At 44.4% G+C, this 20,206-nt stretch overlaps 1 protein-coding gene across 4 annotated transcripts in view; it reads right to left on the bottom strand.

The window, feature by feature from the left end:
- Positions 1–896: 896 nt before the first annotated feature.
- Positions 897–20,206, bottom strand: part of SYK (spleen associated tyrosine kinase) — a 383,129-nt gene continuing 363,819 nt past the window's right edge. For 2 of the 4 annotated variants that reach the window (XM_073671015.1, XM_073671016.1), the window contains 4 exons: positions 16,511–16,700; positions 6,251–6,391; positions 4,720–4,832; positions 897–1,194 (listed from right to left, as the gene is read on the bottom strand). In XM_073671015.1, coding sequence (XP_073527116.1) covers positions 1,122–1,194; positions 4,720–4,832; positions 6,251–6,391; positions 16,511–16,700 — 517 coding nt within the window. In that variant the 3' untranslated portion in view covers positions 897–1,121. The remainder of the gene's footprint in view (positions 1,195–4,719; positions 4,833–6,250; positions 6,392–16,510; positions 16,701–20,206) is intronic. The other 2 variants (XM_073671017.1, XM_073671018.1) reach the window with 1 other exon arrangement.

Below are 20,206 nucleotides of genomic sequence, written 5' to 3'. Positions count from 1 at the left end.
AGTATATGCAGCTGGATGCTAAGGAAGATGCCACGTTCATTGCACTAAGCTATTGTGACATACAGAAGTAGTGCTGTTGTTTTAAAAGCATTCAGCAACTATTAGAAGTAACACAAGCACAGGAGAAGGGGAGTGTTTTAGCAGAGCCCCAGGGGGATTGTGGGGAAGTTGTTTACTGTCTGGCCGGAGCCAAAGAGAAAGGTGACTTATGATCTGTATCTCACAGAATGCAAGGGAACAGAATTCAGGTCAGGAGGGAAGCTAAACAAAGGTCAGTTAGACTCCCTGAGCTCACAGTGTGGAGTATTATCAGCCAGGAAGATAAGGACTGGAAGGAAGCCTGTCATAGAGATCATCTCCCTCATCACACCCTTCCCCCCTCCATCTCCATGCAGGATAAAGAATGCTGTGTACTATTGAGTCCTTGTGAAAGAACAGCCTGTGGTTGTGTATGCATTAAAACTGTGCTGTACTGTGCTAAAGGATAATAGACTGTGTACTGCTGTGCTGCAAAGGAGACTGTACGGTTATTACTGGAGCCTGTTGCTCAAAGAGACATTTGCATTGCACTGGCCGTGCCTCATTAAATGTTACTGTTCTACCGTTTATGAAGACTCTTGTCAGATGTGTCTTGTCAGGAACTGAATCTATCGTGTGCCCGAGAGAAGCTGCAGGCTATGGTCGCCCTGAGTAACTGTTCCCCCAGGATTCCAACAAATTCATGTAACCGGTCTCGCCCCTATCTGAACTTAGGCGACGTGCGTGTAACACTATATAACATAGTTTCGACCAGAAAATAATTATTCTATCAAGAAAAATTGTTGTTTTGAATCACTTTATTGTGTCATTTTCTTAAAAAACCTGAAACAGCAGGAAAATACTTTTTAATATTTAAAAACATAATGATTTAGTCCATTACATTGAAATCCTCATAGTTTTTTCACTCTTCTATAGTAACTTTGCATCTAGAGTAATATCACATACTGTACTTTTTATTCAAAAATGTAAGGTTTATACAGAAGGCAATGTCTGTAAATAAAAGTCTGAGTGTATACACTTTTCCTGGTTTCAGGGAAGCAAATAAAAGGCAGAAATTGTGCAAGTGAAATTACTATAAGATCTTACTGGGAAATATCATAGTAGTAATTTCGGAGTTTAAGCTCAACACTGAGAAAAGTAGGACGATCTTCGACTCTGTAAAACATAATAGGGAGACATTATAAATCACTAATCACTCATATCAAGGGAATCTGTAAGCAGGTTTTTACTATGCAATTTGAGAGCAGCCTGATATAGGAGCTGAGACGCTGATTACAGTGATTCAGGTTATGATTTGTTATTTCAATAAAATCAGTGTTTTATCAGCAGAAAATTATCACTAGAGGACTAAGTGTTGCATGCTTCCTGGTCCAACCATGCCCATGACTCGCCCCCTGGGCCGTGGGGTACTCGGTAGCCGGGCCGGTCGTTGGGGCTGGGGATGCCACAGTGGCAGTGACCCGCTCCGTGACCCAGGGCGGTCAATAAAAAGGGAATTAAAGGGGATTATAGTTCTTAAAGTTTAATGTTCGTGACGCCAACTGTGGTATGCGGCTAAAGGGAGCCGCCGCTGCAGAGCAGGTCCTCTGGAGCTGTTGTTAATGCAGCAGGGTTGGTTTAGTTCTCCAAAGGTAGAGCTTAGCTCCAGGGCAGAGTAGTGGGGATGTAACAGATGTTGCTGTAACTGTGGTTGTGCAGTGTAGTGCAGGGGGTGATGGTGCAACAATAATTCACAGAGACAGTGGGGTGCAGTCTTCAGGGTTTTACTCACGATTATCACGATGCACCTGGTTACAACTGCAGTTCATAACCACCCACGTCGTCCGGTGTTTACTCAGGGAGGGGTTCAGCAAACCCTCAGGTAATTCCAGAGCACTTAGCGGGACCCCTTTCTGTGTGTTCCTCCTGGTCGTCTTCCTGCGCTGGCTCTCACCCTCCTGCTCTGCGCCTCGCAAACAGTGTCCCAAGCCGGTAATAGCAGATCTTGGCGGGCAACCTGGAGTTCCCTGGATCTTATGTGGCTACTTTTTTTGGCGATTAATTGCGGCTATGGCAACTACACCCTGGAAATGTAGAAGCCTCCAGTTTCTAGTTGAATATTGCAATTCTCACTAGTTGGGGGCCGGTCCCCTTTGCGGCCTGATCCTTACACTCCTGGTAGATTCGTGCGTACGGGTGGCCTCCAGCACTTCCTGTACCCCTAGGATCCTTTCTGTTCTGTAGCCTTCCTTCCTGCTCCTCTTCTCTCTTCAGTCTGTCCTGGGCCTCTCTCACTAGGCCCTCCTCCTGAGCAGAGCTCCTGTAGAGCTCCTGCTCCCAACTGTCTCTTCCGACTGGCTGACTGACTGACTACCTCACAAGATAGCTTCTCTTTTTATATCCTCCTTCTCAAGTGCTCTCCTGAACAGCTTCCTCCACCCACACCTACTACATGGTTCCCCCTCTCTTGGTTTCCCCCACTCCAGCCAGGGACAGAGTGTAAGGGGGAAGACCGGGGTGTAAGTACTTTCAGAGAAAGGGATCCGGAACTGCCGGGGCCGTGCCTCTGGTTGCAGGGGGAAGACTGGTGACTGGGAAGCTGGGGGCGTGTCCAGAGTGAGAGCTGGGAGGTCAGGTGACCTGGGAACTGGTGGCATGGCTAGGGAGAGGAAGAGACGAGCACGTTTGAACGGAAAAGTGGAGCTGGGTCCTGCTCAGCAGAGCAGTGTGAGAGGGTCCAGGCTCCTGGCTACAGTACTTGGAGCAAGATCTGAGTGTAGTGGAGGAGTCAAACCGACTAGAGGGAGAAGAGACGCAGGGTCCGTGAAGCCGAGCACGTGAGGTGCGGTGTTATGGACTAGGGGTTCAGCAGGTAAAACCGGAGACCACCCGCTGCCGCCAGAAGATGGAGCATTGTTTGGGCAGGGACGCCTGAAAAAATCAACACCGGCATCAGCTGGCAACTTGCTTGTGAGGAGCAAGAGTCAGCTAAGTGAAAAAACTGTTGATTACAACAAGGGAAGTAGCAGGTAAAAGTCTATTACTGACAGTTCACAGTTTAACTAGATGTAGCAGAGTCGAACCGCTACATCTAGTTAAACTGTGAACTGTCAGTAATAGACTTTTACCTGCTACTTCCCTTGTTTTTTCCCCTGTTACTCCTTATGTGGAGGTTGACCCTGTTATCATAAACCTCCCCTGTTTATTAACCCCGTATTGGCTGCTCTGTGTTTCTGTGTCACTGCATCTAAAGTACCCGTGTTACAAGGGCTCAGCAGCGCAGCAATGCATCTTGCCCCTCCTGCTCGTCTGGAGTAGTGTAGTGTTGGGTGCAGGTGTTAGGGTCCCAGGCAGCACTCTATCCTTACCTGAGAGTGGGATACCACACCTCTGGGTGAGATGCAGTACCACTGTGGTGACTGAACCCGCAGGGGCGCCACACCCACACCACTGATTAGCAGCTTTCTGTCAATATACAATATATACAGAAAGCTATCAATTAGTGGTGTGGGTGGGTTTATACAAAGCTCAGAATTCTGGGATCTGCAGCAGAGAAAATGGGGATTCTATTACAACTGATTCATCTAGTAAACTAAGTGATACATCACTGGAATCAGGGTCTCAGCCCCTACATCATGCTGCTGTCAGATTCCATATAAAAAATCTAGTGAAAAATTCCCTTTAATTTTAGTGCCTATTACTGTGCTATTCATCATGGTACAGAAGTTTAATGCCATATTTTACTTAGAAGATCTCAGTGCATTAAGAAGAACAGAAGAAGTTGTGTTGCAGTTGAGTGCCGGTAATGGGAGAAAGTGCCGATCAGTAAGTATATTAAATGAATTGTTCAGGCTTGGAGTTCAAGTTTGTAATCACTCTATGTGACTACAGACTTGTGAATCCTCACAACACACACAGTGCGCACTGTGAGGATTCTTTGGTGCCAGCACCAACCATTTCCATACATGTGGTCACATGTTGACTTAGGCTGTGTGCCCACGTAGCATTTTTCAAGCGTATATGCTGCGGAATTTCCGCAGCGTAAACGCTTGAAAAACGCATGTATATCCGCACCCCATGTTCCCCAATGGGATTCCGCAAGTTCTATGCACATGCTGCGGATTTTTCCGCAGCGTTTATGCCGCGTTCAAAAATCCGCAGCATGTCATTTAATTTTGCGTTTCCGCAAGCGGAATTGCCTTTGTCCAATGCATAAAAAATGCAAGGCAATTCCGCATGTGGAAAACGCGCGATAAACGCGTGCGGAATTCCGCATGCGTTTTTCCGGGAGAGGACTTGCATTTATGCAGCAGAAATTTTCTGCTTCATAAATGCAACGTGGGCACATAGCCTAAATATGCGCAGCCTCGCTCAATGCAATTGTGTGAGTGAGTCCGGATACGTCTAGTCTAAATGTGGCTGGAAGTACGCAAATCGCATACTTGCGGTCACTTGACCGCCCGTTCCTGGTGCTGTCACCGACGAATCCTGACTGCATGGACTGCACACCTTGAGGATTCACAAGTCTCCTTTCAGATGGAGTGACTGCAGATTTGAACCCTAAGCCTGGTCAACCCTTTTAACACCAACACTTATACCGCAAAAAGTACAATGGGACTAAAAGTTAAACATTTTCTTATGGGACTGTCACTTTAAAAAAATATTAATATTTGAAAGGTTTCAATATCCTATGTCACTCACTTGTAGGTCCAGCATAATTTCATTAGGTCATAAACTTCTGATGGGCACCTAGGTGGGCTCTCCATACGTTTTCCAGTTTCAATCATCTGGGATACTTCTCCACCTTTCATTCCCTATACAAATGTATAAATAAAAATGAATACGCACAAACGGCTTTATAGATGAATTGCATTGCTATTGATTCCAATCATATCCACATAGATATCTTCAATTCCTGGATATACATCCTGTCATGTCACCAAGATGCTCACAGCACATTTTTTCTCAGAGTTGTCATTAGCCATCAGAAAAATGACAGGCTGATTGTAAATGGATGCAGATTCTGACAGCACAAAACCTGAATGTAATGTTTGTAGATGACGGTTATACTTGACCTGACATTCTGAAAAGTTTATTAAAAAAAGCAAAGAATGTACACAGGGCAAAAGAATTTATTCAGTAAGGATAGGTTCACACAAACTTATAAAAAATTGGTCAGAGTTTCATCCAGAAAAGTAAGACGATTTTTTTTTCTCACTTATCATCCGAGTGCAATACATTATTTTTAAAGCACCAGCAATTTATAATTTACGTTATTATAATATTTAATCACAGGATTGCAATGTATCCATAATAATCAGATACTACACTGTGGCTCTGTACGGCTTCCGATTTTTTTTTACATACCCATAAACTTGAATGGCTGAGTCTCATCCAATTTACGGAATAAACTAGTGCATGCTGCAATATTTTTCACACGCAGATTCAGTCAGTAAAAAAATCGCTTGCCTGCACCGCCCCATTAAATAACATTGGTCCAAGTGCGGCTAATTTTTTTCACGGACCAAAAATAAAGTTGTATGAAAGAGCCCTAAGTCTGTATATTCTCCTATTACCTTTATGATGAACAGAAAATTAATAGAAAGGGTTGTCTCATTGGAGGCATACTAATAACGACTGATGTGACTCGTGGCACTCATCTGTCCATTTTGCTGAGAAGACTTTTCTGGACAGATATTCTCCCCTTTCTCCTTTTTGATCCATCATGGAAAATGGTATCAGGTATATATGAGGTCACAATTTATAAAGCTATTGCATCATGTTCTAAGTCACTGCAAACATGAGGGTTTGTTCATGATAATTGGTTGAAAGCAACCATGTTTTTTTTAAATCTGGACACAGTGCGACACTTAATCATAGGTGGGATCACCATTGAAGTGAATGACGCTGAGGCTACAGCCCCACTATCAGTATTCGGTCAGTATTTCTTCTCAGGAGTGGGAGACAAAACCAGGTGATGAACAATCAGAGAAAAGGTATAATAGAAACAAGTCACCAATTCTCCATTTATCACCCACTCCTGGTTTTAGCTCCCACTCTTCAGAAAAAATACTGACTGAATACTGATAGTGGGGCCGTGGCCTTAGCTGCAAAAACACACATAACCCTTTCGATCTTCTGGTTGACAAAGTTCTTATATCACGTATGAGCTATGTAAAATATTTGCATAAAAAATGAATATGCTGTTCATTGGAAATATATGTAAACTTACTTTATATGGTTTTTGTCCATATGAATACGCCTCCCACATAAGCACACCAAAACTCCATACATCACTTTTACTAGAAAATTTATAGTAGTTAATACATTCTGGTGCGTACCACTTGACTGGCCATTTTCCACAACTCTTTGCCTTTAAGACAGAAATATAGCAATTAAATTAAAAAAAGTTCACCTGTATTGTGTGTTATGTGCAATTTGCAGAAATAATTTCTAACACGAGGATTCTGAAGCGGCTAGGAATATGGCATAAGTACTTTTTTATGTGGGGTTTGACTTTTCTTGCCATCCTGGCTGTCTAAGAGCATTGCTTGCTGTGGCTGGCAGTGGAGAGTCTTCTAGCCGGCACTTACTGTGGCTGATATTGTATGGGGGAGTACTGTATTTAAAATTGCACAGAGGGAACATACTGCAGCTAGAACTTTATGGGGGCTCACTGTGGCTATCACAGTGTAAGGGGAAAAACTATAACCTGACACTAAGATCAGGCTGTGGCTGGAACTGTATGGGTTATGCAAAGTAGTTGCTACAATAAAGGGGTGTTCCATGGCTGGAGCAGCATTTCACGCCATTGCATGATGCTGCAGACTATGTTTTGAAGTAGATGAGTTTTCTCTTGTTCAATCATGAATCTAAATTATATGGCATATAGGAGAGTGCAATTATAGGCAAAAGATTACCGTAATTGACAGAGACTACAACAGCCTCAATGTCAAACATGCTTTTAATAATATTTCTAGTTAACCTAGATCTCTCTTACTACACAGTGGTTATTCCTCCAGGAATAATATACATTCCCCTATTACATTCTCGACTGCGCATAGTCCACAGTTCAATTATATAAAAGCAATTATCCTTAAATACTTACCTGTAATGAACTAAGATAACACTCTACATAAAATCATTGACAATGGCTGCAGATGCGTTGCTTAAAGTGGGCTTACACTTGGTAACATGCTGTCCCCCAGTTTATTGAGACAATCCATCCCGACATCTACCTGGTTAACCACTAAGGGTTTCCATAAATGCGCAGGTAGTAAATGCATGTATGTGTATTTGCACTAGACAAAATTTGTTCCTTTACAATATCTCCCACCAATAATTACAACATTTATTCCTTCATAAACTGTGATTCTAAGTATGTTCTGAATTGTATCACATGTCTGATGTGCCAAATGAGGTACATTGGGTGTACTACTTGTGACAAAATCACTGGCAAAGTACTGTGTTGCACGCACGCCGCTAGGTTCAGATAGGGCGAGACGGGTTTCATGAATTCTTTGGAATCCTGGGGGAACCGTTACTCAGGGCGACCATAGACCATGTGCTGCAGCTTCTCTCAGGCACATGATCGATTCAATTGCTGTAGTGATGAGCAAATATGCTCGCCACTGCTGGGTACTCGCCCGAGCATCACTGTGCTTGACGAGCTTGGCGAGTATTTACGGGTTTCTCGGGCGGGAACTCGGGTCCCCTCCCTGCTCTCTTTAGAGAGCCAATGAACCTGCAGGGATTGCCTGCCATGCACTGTAATGCTATAGCCATGTTGGTTGTGGGCATTAGTGATTGGCTGGCCGCACAGCATCATCAGGTGTATATAAGACCTGGCACCGCTATGCTCGTCATAGTCTCTCCAGAATCAGGCAGAGTAGGGAGAGGTGCTGCTGAGTCAGGGAGAGATTTGCTTCGTTAGTATAGGTATTCCACAACATACTGTATATATATATATATATATATATATATATATATATATATATATATATATATATATATACTGTATATCCAACTGAGCTAACAGTCCTTCTGAGGACTAATCCAGCTGCATATATTCAGTGGTGACAGCATGAGTTAGGCAGGGAGGCAGTGTATGTGGCAGACTGCAGTGCATATAGTGTGTGTATAGTGTATATAGTGCATATAGCTCTGTGTGCAACAAGCTCCATTTTGTCCACGACCTCTTTACCTCTCGTCATCTCTGCTTCCTGGGCATCACAGAGACATGGCTGACACTCTCCAACACTGCCTCCCCTGCTGCACTGTGTTACGGTGGCTTGCACTTCACCCACACTCCTCGCCCTAGTAACAGACATGGTGGAGGAGAGGGTCTTCTCCTCTCTAACAACTGCACCTTTAGCCCTACTCCTCCTCTTTCCTCCCTTATTCTCCCTTCTTTTGAAGTCCACTCTGTCCTCATTTACTCTCCCTCCAACCTCCAAGTGGCTGTCATATACCGACCTCCAGGCTCGGTCACAGCCTTTATTGACTAAGTCTCCACTTGGCTTCTTTACTTTCTCTCTGCTGACATTCCCACAATCATCATGGGCGATTTCAACATCCCCACTGACACTCACCAATCAACAGCATCCAAACTCCTGTCGCTTACTTCATCCTTTGGACTTACTCAGTGGTCCCCCTCAGCCACCCACGCAGACGGATACAGACTAGACCTCATCTTCACCTGACTCTGCTCCCTATCTAACCTCACAACCTCCCCCCTACCCCTATCTGACCATCATCTACTCACTTTCTCATCCCTGTCCTCCTCACCTGTCACCTATGTCCAGCAACTGGCACACCCCTGCAGAAACCTTGCACATCTAGACACCCACACACTCTCTGACTCTGTTCTACCACTGACATCCATATCTTCACTTCATGACACAGACAGCACAACTGCTTTCTACAATGCCACTCTCGCATCAGCTATTGACTCGGTCGCCCCTCTTATGCATGGCAGAGCATGACGAGTCAACAGGCAACCCTGGAACAACAACCTCACTAAACAGCTGCGACAAGCGTCTAGGGTTGTGGAGCAGCATTGGAAGAAAACACATACTCATGATGACTTCACTGCATTCAAAGAAGCAACACTCGCATTCAAATCAGCACTCACCTCTGCTAAACAGGCCTACTTCACAACCCTCATATCTTCCCTATCCTACAACCCCAAATAGCTATTCAACACTTTTAACTCTCTCCTCCGCCATCCACTGCCCCCTCCGACCTCCGTCATCTCTGCTGAGGAGTTTGCAACACAAAAACAAGATTAACCAAACACGGCAAGTCTTTACTGTCCGACCACTACAAACTCTTTGTTTTCCACACCATTGCCCTACCCCCATAACCTCCCTTCCCAACATATCGGAAAGAGACCTTGCTCGTCTCCTCTCCAAATCCCACCTCACCACATGTGTACTTGACCCCATGCCATCCCACCTCCTCCCCAACCTCACCCCCACACTCATCCCATCCTTAACCCATCTTTTCAACCTATCACTATCTTCTGGTACCTTCCCCGCTGCCTTTAAACATGCCACAATCACGCTCATCCTCAAAAAGCCATCCCTCGACCCAACCGCCTTGTCCAGCTATCGCCCCATATCGTTGCTACCATTTGCCTCTAAACTCCTTGAGCAACACATTCACGCTGAACTTTCCTCCCACTTCTCATCTAACTCTCTCTTCAACAACAGACAATCTGGCTTCCGTCCCCACCATTCCACCGAAACTGCCCTTACCAAACTCACCAATGACTTACTTACAGCCAAAGCTAACAGACAATTCTCTGTACTCCTTCTTCTTGATCTGTCCTCTGCTTTTGATACAGTTGACCAATGCCTCCTACTACAGATCCTCTCTTCCTTTGGGGTCAAAGACCTTGCCCTATCTTTGATCTCCTCATACCTTTCTAATCACACATTTAGCGTCTCCCACTTCCACACTACCTCCTCACCCCGCCCCCTCTGTTGGAGTCCCTCAAGGCTCTGTCTTAGGACCCCTACTCTTCTCAATCTATACCCTTGACCTGGGACAGCTCATAAAATCCCATGGATTCCAGTACCATCTGTACGCTGATGACACCCAGATCTACCTCTCTGGCCCAGATGTCACCTCTCTGCTGGGACTACCATGCTCTGTGGATTAGTATTCCGTGTTTTGTCCTTGTGACATGGCTGCTTTTATACGTTTCCAATAAAAGCTATATTTTAATGAAGATCCGCTGGATATCTGGTGCTCTCTTTTTCCTCACCTCTCTGCTGTCCAGAATCCCAGCATGTCTAGCAGCCATATCCTCCTTCTTCTCATCCCACTACCTCAAGTTCAATGTGGACAAAACTGAACTCATTATCTTTCCCCCATCTCACATATCTTTCCCACTTGATCTTTCTATCACAATAAATGACATCATTCTTTCCCCTGTACCGACACTCAGCTGCCTCGGAGTAACCCTTGACTCTGCCCTGTCCTTCTAACCCCACACCCAACCTCTCGCCACCTCCTGTCGCCTCCAGCTCAAAAATATTTACAGAATCCGTCCTTTCCTCAACCCTCAATCTACTAAACTGCATGTGCATGCCCTCATCATCTCCCGTCTCGACTATTGCAACATCCTCCTCTGTGGCCTACCTGCTAGCACTCTCGCACCCCTCCAGTCCATCCTTAACTCTGCTGCGCGACTGGTCCATCTCTCGCCTCGCTACTCCTCTGCTACCCCCCTTTGCAAATCCCTTCACTGGCTCCCATTTCCCCAACATATCCAGTTTAAACTACTAACACTGATCTACAAAGCCATCCATAACCTCTCTCCTCAGTACATCTCTGAACTAATCTCCCGATATATTCCCTCACGTAATCTCTGGTCCTCGCAAGACCTCCTTCTCTCCTCTACACTTATTTGTTCCTCACGCAATCGCCTCCAAGATTTCTCCCGAATATCCCCTGTCCTATGGAATTCTGTGCCTCAACTCGTCCGATTATTCACCACACTTGGATCCTTCAGACGGAACCTGAAAACCCATCTCTTCAAACAAGCTTACAGCCTGCCATGACCTTTCTTGCTGCCACCTCAACAACTCCCGAGCTACTGCAACCCCTCAACCTACTGTCTCCTTCCCCATTCCTGTAGAATGTAAGCCCGCAAGGAAAGGGTCCTCTTCCCTCTGTACCAGTCTATCATTGTTAGTTTGTTTACTGTAAGTGATATCTGTATTTGGTATGTAACCCCTTCTTATGTACAGCGCCATGGAATCAATGACGCTATATAAATTATTAATAATAATAATATTATTATTATTAATAATAATACTAATAATAATATAGTGCAAGAGGGTCCATTGAACGTTCCTGCTGCTGTTCTTACAGATATTTGTAGACATAGCCCCAGATAACAGGGGCCAGGGAATTTTTTTTTTTTCTTAATCCTGGTTATTTGCTTAAAAAGCAATCCAGAGTACACCATTTTTCTGCTCCATTTGCTTGTTCTCACTGCAGAATAAAGCCAGATCTGTTCCATATTTCAGCAATAAAAATCCAGAAATTTAAACTGAACTTGGAAAATATTGGCCTCCTTTTTCATTCTGTTGCAATATGTCGGTCAAGCTATTCACACTAGGTGTCTGATGTCTGTGAAGAATAGTTTCTTCCATTTTCATTCCGTTGCAGTGTGTCGGTCAAGCTATTTACACTAGGTGTCTGTGAAGGATAATATTAGCAAATTATAAGCCTGCTATTTAAAACTGTGGTTTTCTGTCAGACATAACAACTATAAGAGTGTTCCAAAATCAGACTTTTCTTCCATTTTCATTTTGTTTCAGTGTGTCGGTCAAGCTATTCACACTAGGTGTCTGTGAAGAGTAGTATGAGCAAATTACAGGCCTGCTATTTAAAATTGTGGTTCTCTGTCAGACGTATCACATATAACTGCGTTCCAAATTCAGCCATTTCTCGTGAACGTGGAAAATATTGTCCTCCATTAAAAATGGGCAAAGTGCGTGGCAAGGGACGGGGAAGTGGACGTGATAGTGATGGTGCATGTAGAGGCCGAGGACGTGGCCATGGGCAAGCTGAAATTGTGCTACAACAAACACTCACATCTTGTCGCTTGACCTTTCTGTTCCAATTACTAGGGGACCGCGGAACACCACTATTGAACTCAGAGCAGTGTCAAAAGGTTATTGGTTGGATAGCAGATAATGCTTCCAGTCACTTAGCCACCACCACCACTCTGTCTTCCACACGGTCATGTCTCAGTAGCCGTGAGTTTGGACCGCATATTCCTCACCCTGATCCTCCTTCCTCCCACCATGCCGAGTGCCACGAGACAACTGATTCCACACTTGGACACTCAGAAGAGCTGTTCACTTTTCCATTTGTAGATTCGGGCCTCTCGCCTGGCCAGCTTCAAGTGAGTCAAGAGGAGATCGCATGTAGCGATGCCCAAATTTTGGAGAAGCCACGGTCACACAAAGGCGACGGTGGGAAAGTACAATTACTGTCGCAAGAGGTGGATGATGGTGATGATGATGAGACACAATTGCCAGAAAGTCAGGAGAAGAAAGAGGCTGCAGAAGTGGAAAACGAGGTGGTGGATGATATAGTAACTGACCCAACCTGGCAGGGGGACATACAGAGCGAGGACAGCTGCACACAGGGGGAGGGAGGCGTAGCACCACAACAGGCAGGAAGAAGCAGTGTGGTGGTCACAGACACAAGGCGGCAAAGTGTTCCTCCTAACACCAACACAACAGAAGTTGCCAGTACAACTGTTAGGTCTTCCTGAGTCTGGTTATCTTTTAAAGACTCTGCAGATAACCCCAAAAAGGCCATTTTCACCACTTGCTAGGCCAGCATCAGCAGAGGTAGCAAAACTAGCAGCCTGACCACCACCAGCATGATCAGGCATATGACAGCAAAGCACCTGATTAAGTGGGCCGAACCCCAGGGTCCACCAACAGTGTCTGCGGATGACACCACTGCTTCCTCCCCTGTTGTGCATGCATGCAAATCCCCTGTCCATGGCGCATGCAAAGATGCATCGCGCCCTGCACCTGTCATTGAACACTCTCAACTAGCACCATCAGCAAACACATCCACGTCCTTGTCCCAGCGCAGCGTTCAGTTGTCCCTACCCCAGTCCTTGGAACGCAAGCGCAAATACGCAGCCAACGCCCCGCAGGCCAAACTACTAAATTCATACATTTCGCGAATGCTTGCGATCGAAATTTTGCCTTTAAGGCTCATGGAGACGGAAGCTTTCCGCAATCTGATGGCGGCGGCCATCCTTTGGAACTCGTTCCCCAGCCGCCACTATTTCTTCCTGTGTGCAGTCCCCGCATTACACGAGCATGTGTCCCACAACATTAGACGTGCCCTCAACAACGCAGTTACTGGGAAAGTCCACCTAGCCACTGAATCGTGGACAAGTGCTTGTGGGCAGGGATAGTACATCTCGCTGACGGCACACTGGGTTAATATAGTGGATGGCCTGAGGACAGGAGGTGGAGGAAGAGGAGGATGATAAGGAGGAGAGAATGGTCAGTCATCCTCTTGGTGAGGATACGGAAATCTTGTCTCTTTGCAGTCTGGCACACATGGCTGAGTTTATGTTACGCTGCCTTTCCCGTAACCCTCGCGTTGTCTAAATTTTCGGTGACAGTCATTATTGGTTGGTGACACTTCTAGACCCATGCTACAAGGAGAACTTTCTGTCTTTTATTCCCTTGCAGGACAGGCCTAATAAAATGGGGCAGTAGTATTTAAAAAATTCCCATCTGAAAATGCTGGCTGCAGAGATCACATTTCGTTGGACAAACAAGGAGTACAGGCAAGAGAGACACAAATGCAATCCAGCAGAGGCAGGGGAACACTGTCAAAGTTCTGGGACAGTTTTTTCAGACCCTCCCATCGCACAGGCCCTGAGGCCTTCTTCCAAGGAAGGAAACGTTTCGGAAGATGGTGAGGGAGTACCTTGCCAACCGTACCAATGTCTTCCATGATTCCTCTGTGCCTTATAATTATTGGGTATCCAAGCTGGACACGTGGTATGAACTGGCTCTCTAAGCCTTGGAGGTCCTGGCCTGCCCTGCCGCTAGCGTTTTGTCAGAGTGGGATTTTAGTGCCGCTGGTGGAATTATAACCGATAGTTGCATCAGCTTGTCAGCTGAAAATGATGGCAGGCTGACTCTTATAAAATTGAACAAGGGCTGGATTGGGTCAGACTTCTCCACACCACTGAATGATAGCAGCGTAACATAAACTCAAATCCAGTGTCTTTTTTTTGGGAGGTCTAACTCTATTCCCAAGCATCTCTGTCTTCACACCCAGACATGGGTATGCGCTTCCTGATTTTGTCTATTTTCTCTTGTCCTCCTGCTTCTCCGCACCCTCATCCTCCACCACCTTATCACCACCATATGTACCATATCAACATATCTACATCTCTTGCAAGGGGCATTGGAGTTCCTCCAAATTTTTGGGAGCCGTTGCTTCACTGCATAGGCAAACAGTATGGGATACACACTTCCTAATAATAGGAACATTGTTTTCAGGAGGCCCTCCGACCTCTACGTCTCTTGCAAGGGACATTGGAGTTCCTCCAAATTTTTGGCAGCTGTTGCTTTGCTGCATAGGCAAACATTATGGGAGACACACTTCCTAATAATAGGAACATTGTTTTCAGGAGGCCCTCCGACCTCTACGTCTCTTGCAAGGGGCATTGGAGTTCCTCCAAATTTTTGGCAGCCGCTGATTCACTGCATACCCTTAACTGAATAGCAGACCATCTCCTTTCTAATGGGAACATGTCGTACTCGTTGATGTGGCCCAGCTGTATGTGTCTTTAAATTGTTAGTGGGGTTTTTCCTAAATTTTGGCAGCCGTTGGACTCACTGTGTACCCTATAACTGAATAGCAGACCATCTCCTTTCTAATGGGAACATGTTGTTACTGTGGCCCAGCTGTATGTATCTTTAAATTGTTAGTGTTTTTTTTTCCAAATTTTGGCAGCCCTTGCAGTCACAGCATGGGCATTACCACTATCGGAGACCCACTCCTGTATAATGGGAACATTTTTTTTTACTGAGACCCTCCTCTATGTCATACAGATGAATATGTAAGTAGAGCACCAGATAGAGCCTACCCCACAGGCCACCTTGGAGTACGAGCATATCATTATCTCCAAACTGAAAGTAAAGATTACACAAGAACCACAGGACGGATTTCATCAACCAAGGTATCATTTTAATCAGTGTAATGTCGCCCACCTGACAGTGTATGTACTTTACTGAGCACAATCCTGCTGACAGGTGTGCTTTAAATTTTAATTTTTAATTTTTGGTCTAATATTTTCTTATCTCATATACAAAGCTCTGAAAAACTGTGTGTTATGGGTAGTATACTGGGAGAGGCCTGATAGCTAAAATTCTCACAACATATTTTTGAGAAGGAGGAGACTGATGGAAACTTCCAATGGGAACTACATTTTTCTGTAAATGGTATAAGAAAACTGTTCTCAGGCGAATAAACAGAATTGTTTATGCTCATGACCGATGTGCATTCTTTTCTTTGAGCGCATATGACTAAGAGGGTCTAATCTTACAATTTGGATTCACTAGTGATCCCGTAATCCGCCTTTGTGTCAGAACAAAATGATTACAACATACTCATCAATTGCAGTGATCCCCGGTTTACAACTTTGCTGTAGTCCTTTTCTGAATCACGTGATTTCTATTACAACTTGCCAGCTAACACTGGGGTTTATGTGAGAGTCAGAAGTTGTTCTTACAGTGTAAGCTTATGCAGCTTAATTCTGTCACTCTATACGCTTACATTTTAAGGTTGGGGTAACAAGGCCATAGATTCTCTAATGCAAGAGAATCGGCCAGATTATGCTAATGACACTCACCTCAAACTCTGTCAGAGTTTGAGGTGAGTATCATCTTACTCTGACACTTAGCACAGGTACAGAGAAGATGGAGAATTTAAATTCTCCATCTTCTCCATTGTCTCTGTACGCGTACATTGGACTGCACTCAGTTGACATCCAAGTGCAGTCCTATGTTTCACACGCACCAGTAGACTTGTAAAGGTGTGCGTGATCCGATTATGGAAGCACCCGCAGCATGCTGCAATTGTTTTCTCATGCCGATTGAACATGAGAAGAAAAACTCGCAGATCTGCACTGCCCCAAGGTATAACATTGGTCCGAGTGCTATCTGATAAAACATACGTTAGTGTGAGTGAGCCCTCTAAGCAACTTCTGGTTCTCACGTAAACCCCAATGTGACCATGAGAGTCAGATAATCAGTCAAGTAAGGGAGATGACGACCAGAACAACACTAGAAACTGGAAAAAACAGTGATCCATGTGTATATTACTGCACTTACACTACACTACATATACATTTATACACAAATGTAAGGTATTAAAATCATAAATTCTAACACAATACATTTACTTTCTATTTATAACTTACTTTATAGTAATTTTCATCAGAACCAATAGCCTTAGAAAGTCCAAAATCACTAATTTTGGCATAATGTTGAGTCACCAAAAGCACATTTCTTGCTGCTAAATCCCTGTGAACAAAATTTTTTTCTTCTAAGTACTTCATTCCCATGGAAACTTGATGGACGAGTTCTGTTAAATTTTTTTCAGAAATATCCCTAAATATCGCAAAAGAAAGAAAGATTTTATTGAAAAGTTGCAAAAATATATATTTTTTTAAAAGCAAAAAGCATAATCATTAATTTGATTAATACAGCATGCGACCAAAAGAATGGACCAGAAATGAATGCAATTAATACACAAAGAGATGTGTCACGCTATCACTTTTGCAAAAAAACTAAGGCAAATGAATTTGCTTGCAAGGTCACATTTGGCTTCTCCATTAGTTAGCTGTTTCTTTTTAAAGTCAATTTGGCAGCTCGAAATTGTGACTTGCATGAGATTTGATATAACTTGACCAGAATTGTAGTGTAGTCCAAGTCTAAAAGAAAAATATATTTCAATCTCAATTATAAAAATGGCTAAAATCTTACCTGTATTTTAACCATTTGTATGGACAAATAAACCCAAATATAAATATATTAAAAAAAACAGCATAGCAGAGATTAATTTCAAACATGACACCCAGTACAACTTCTTTAGAAGACCACCTCTTTGACAAGTCTACCTCCTTACCCAGACTAGAATATCATTTCCATCACCAGCCATCTTTTTTAGAAGATAATTCCCAAACAAGTCCACTTTCCTTTGCAAATTTATCATCTCAAAGAGGTTTAAATGTATAAAATTTCCCTAAATCCCCAGTAATATTATTATGTTGGCTGCTAACACAGGATATCAGTAAAGATGAGCGAACCTTTCAATGTTCGGTTCATTTCAGCTCGGCGAATTTCCCGATGTTCACTGAATAATTTGACGAACGGTTCGACGAACATGCCGAACCCCATTGGATTCAATGGGAGGCAAAACCAAATGCATACACAACACCTTCAAAAGGGCCCAAAAGCCGCCAAAACAGCTCAAATTAGGGGCAGACACCAGGAAAAGTGACATCAATTGACCCACAGTACAAATTTTATAATGGCACAGCAGCAGGCAGCCATGGGCCAAGCATGAGGTATCAGGGTCTGAGCCATCATTTACAGCTTTGAATTTAACTTCAAATTAAGATGTAGTGGGAGAGGGATTGGTGTAGGCTTGCTGTACTGGTGTTAGAACCCTCCTGTTAGTTTTTGCTATCTTGTGTTTTGCGGTCACGTGACCAGCTGCCTATATATTCCAGCTCCGCCCTTCTGGCTTTGCTGGACTTCAGTGTTTTTTGCCTGTCTCTATAGCCAGGTTCTTCGGTGCCTTTCTCTGTCTAGTTAGCTTGGTCCTCTGGGACCTCTAGTACTTTTTGTCAGTTTGTCTTTTTGCTCTGCAACAACTTCCGTTAGGAGGTGTCCCTTTTTTGTCCCAGTCCTTAGTTCTTTTAGGGACCCCTCCCTTTATTCTATAGGTCTCCGTTCAGACTAGCCGAGGACTAAGGTGGGTCTGTTCACAAGGAACTGGCTGCCCGCTACATCGTAGGGATTCAGCTTAGTCTTACTGTAGGGACAGCTTTTCCCATTCTTTCCTTAGTTTATGTTGCAGATCATAACAACTGGGAGCCCCGATACCACATGCAACAGCTCAAGATGCTTTTTTGCAGTGTCACACTTGGATGGCAGGAAAATCTGTTTCATAGAGTAGTATTTGTGCAAAAATTGAAGATAGTAACACAGGTAGTGGACTGAAAGTAAGTGGAGACCTGCCGGTCTAGGATGCCTACTGCTACAGGCAACACACATGAAGGAGACCCAACCACGAGTCTCCACATTTCCAAAAATTAGGAGTTGACACCACCAAAGTGGCATCAATTTCACCAGAGTACAAATAGTATAATGGGGACCGACACCTCTTCCACTACAACCAACTCAGCAGATGGAGACCCAACCAGGAGTCTCCACATTTTGAAAAATTATTGTTAACATCTGTAGCAGCAGCAACAACAGCAGGCACAGAAGCCACGACAAAGATATCACAGACTGCAATTACATGAGATCAATGCAGCACACTAAAAACTACAACATCACCTAGTCTGCACAGTCTGTGATTGGGGTGCAGAAGTCCTTGTAGATCCATGACTTGTTCATATTGATGAAAATTAGGCGGTCTACACTTTCAGGGGACAGCCGGCTGCACTTATATGTCAGGACACCACCAGCAGCACTGAAGACACATTCTGAGAGAGCGCTGGCTGCAAGGCATGATAAAACCTCCAAGGCATGACAGGCGAGCTCATGCCACTCCATGCCATTTTTGAAGACCAAAATGTAAAAGGGTCCAAACCCTCCCTGATGGTATTGATATTGAGCTCGAGATACTCCTCCACCATCCTCTCCAGTCATTCACCATGTATCAGACCTGTACTCTGTTGTGCTGGTGCATGAGCTGGTCTAAAAAATGTGTGAACACTCACAGAAATTGCTTCTGCCACTTACACTGCTGCTGCTAATGTTCTTGCGTTGACGAATTGACGTTCCTGAGGTTGAAAGTCTAGAGCTGCAATGCACACTGTGTTCCTCACTGCTGTCTTGGGGAAAACTTCTCTTAAGATTGCGTAATAGTGTTAAGGTAAAATATATATGTCAGGGACGGCACCGGCAGGATCATACAATATCCCACCGCTGCCACCAAATTGTCAGGGACGGCACCAGCAGGATCACACAGTATCCCACCGCTGCCACCAATTTGTCAGGAATTCCTCCCACACACAGTCAGGACGACACCGGGGAGATCACACAATATCTCACCATGCCGTCACGCTGTCCGTATTTCATCCGGAGTCGCGAGCACGCGATCCAGACTACTCTCTACGTAGGTATCGGTAAGCGACCAGTGAGCGTATGGCTCAACACCCTGGGTTCCACAGCCTGGAATCCGTGTTTAACGCCCTCTGTACGGTCACTGTCAGCTTCACGATAGCCCAATTATTAATACTCTCTGCCACCACCGGCCGAGTTTTAAATATAATACAGGCCTGGCTGGACGCCTGCGTTTTGGTAGCGTATATGGCTTCGGGGAAGGGAACGATTACAGAACAACAGAAGCAGAACTACTAAATTTTATATTTAATCCAAAAGGGAGGCAGTGTTTAGGAAAAATATATACAAGGATGTTACAAAGGGGACATTAAAATACTTAGGCAGTTACATAAAATAAAACAGGATGAAAAAGTGAAACTTACACTATAAAGTTCGCTGCGACGACTCAATATAGGTGGAGGAGGGGCGCTCCGGTTGGAATATGCTGTTATTGAACAGGACCCGTTGCTTATAATTCTTATTCCCCCCTGGCAATGAGTGCTCCTGTCTTCTCCATAGATTCTTTTAAACCTAAGGGAGATCTGGTCACACGCTCCTTGTGGTGACATCATGTGGGCCGGTCTCCAGTCTGTACATTTTTATTAGAAACGCTAACTTCTGCGATAACTCATCGCCCGTTGATCACAGAAGCTTGTAGACTACGCCATTTTTTTCCTTATGATTTTATCTTTATTTTGATATCACACTTTGCATAGCTGCAGTCTGCCATTCTGGTGTTTTTGCGCTGCAGCTCCCGGATTTTGGTTACAGCCCTGGAA

The sequence above is a fragment of the Phyllobates terribilis genome, unplaced genomic scaffold (assembly GCF_046119375.1).
Source record: "Phyllobates terribilis strain yellow unplaced genomic scaffold, ASM4611937v1 Scaffold_1__5_contigs__length_1240528914, whole genome shotgun sequence".
Classification (NCBI taxonomy): Eukaryota; Metazoa; Chordata; class Amphibia; order Anura; family Dendrobatidae; genus Phyllobates; species Phyllobates terribilis.
The sequence above is the reverse complement of the archived record's forward strand: the minus strand, read 5'-3'. Positions and strand labels throughout refer to the sequence as shown.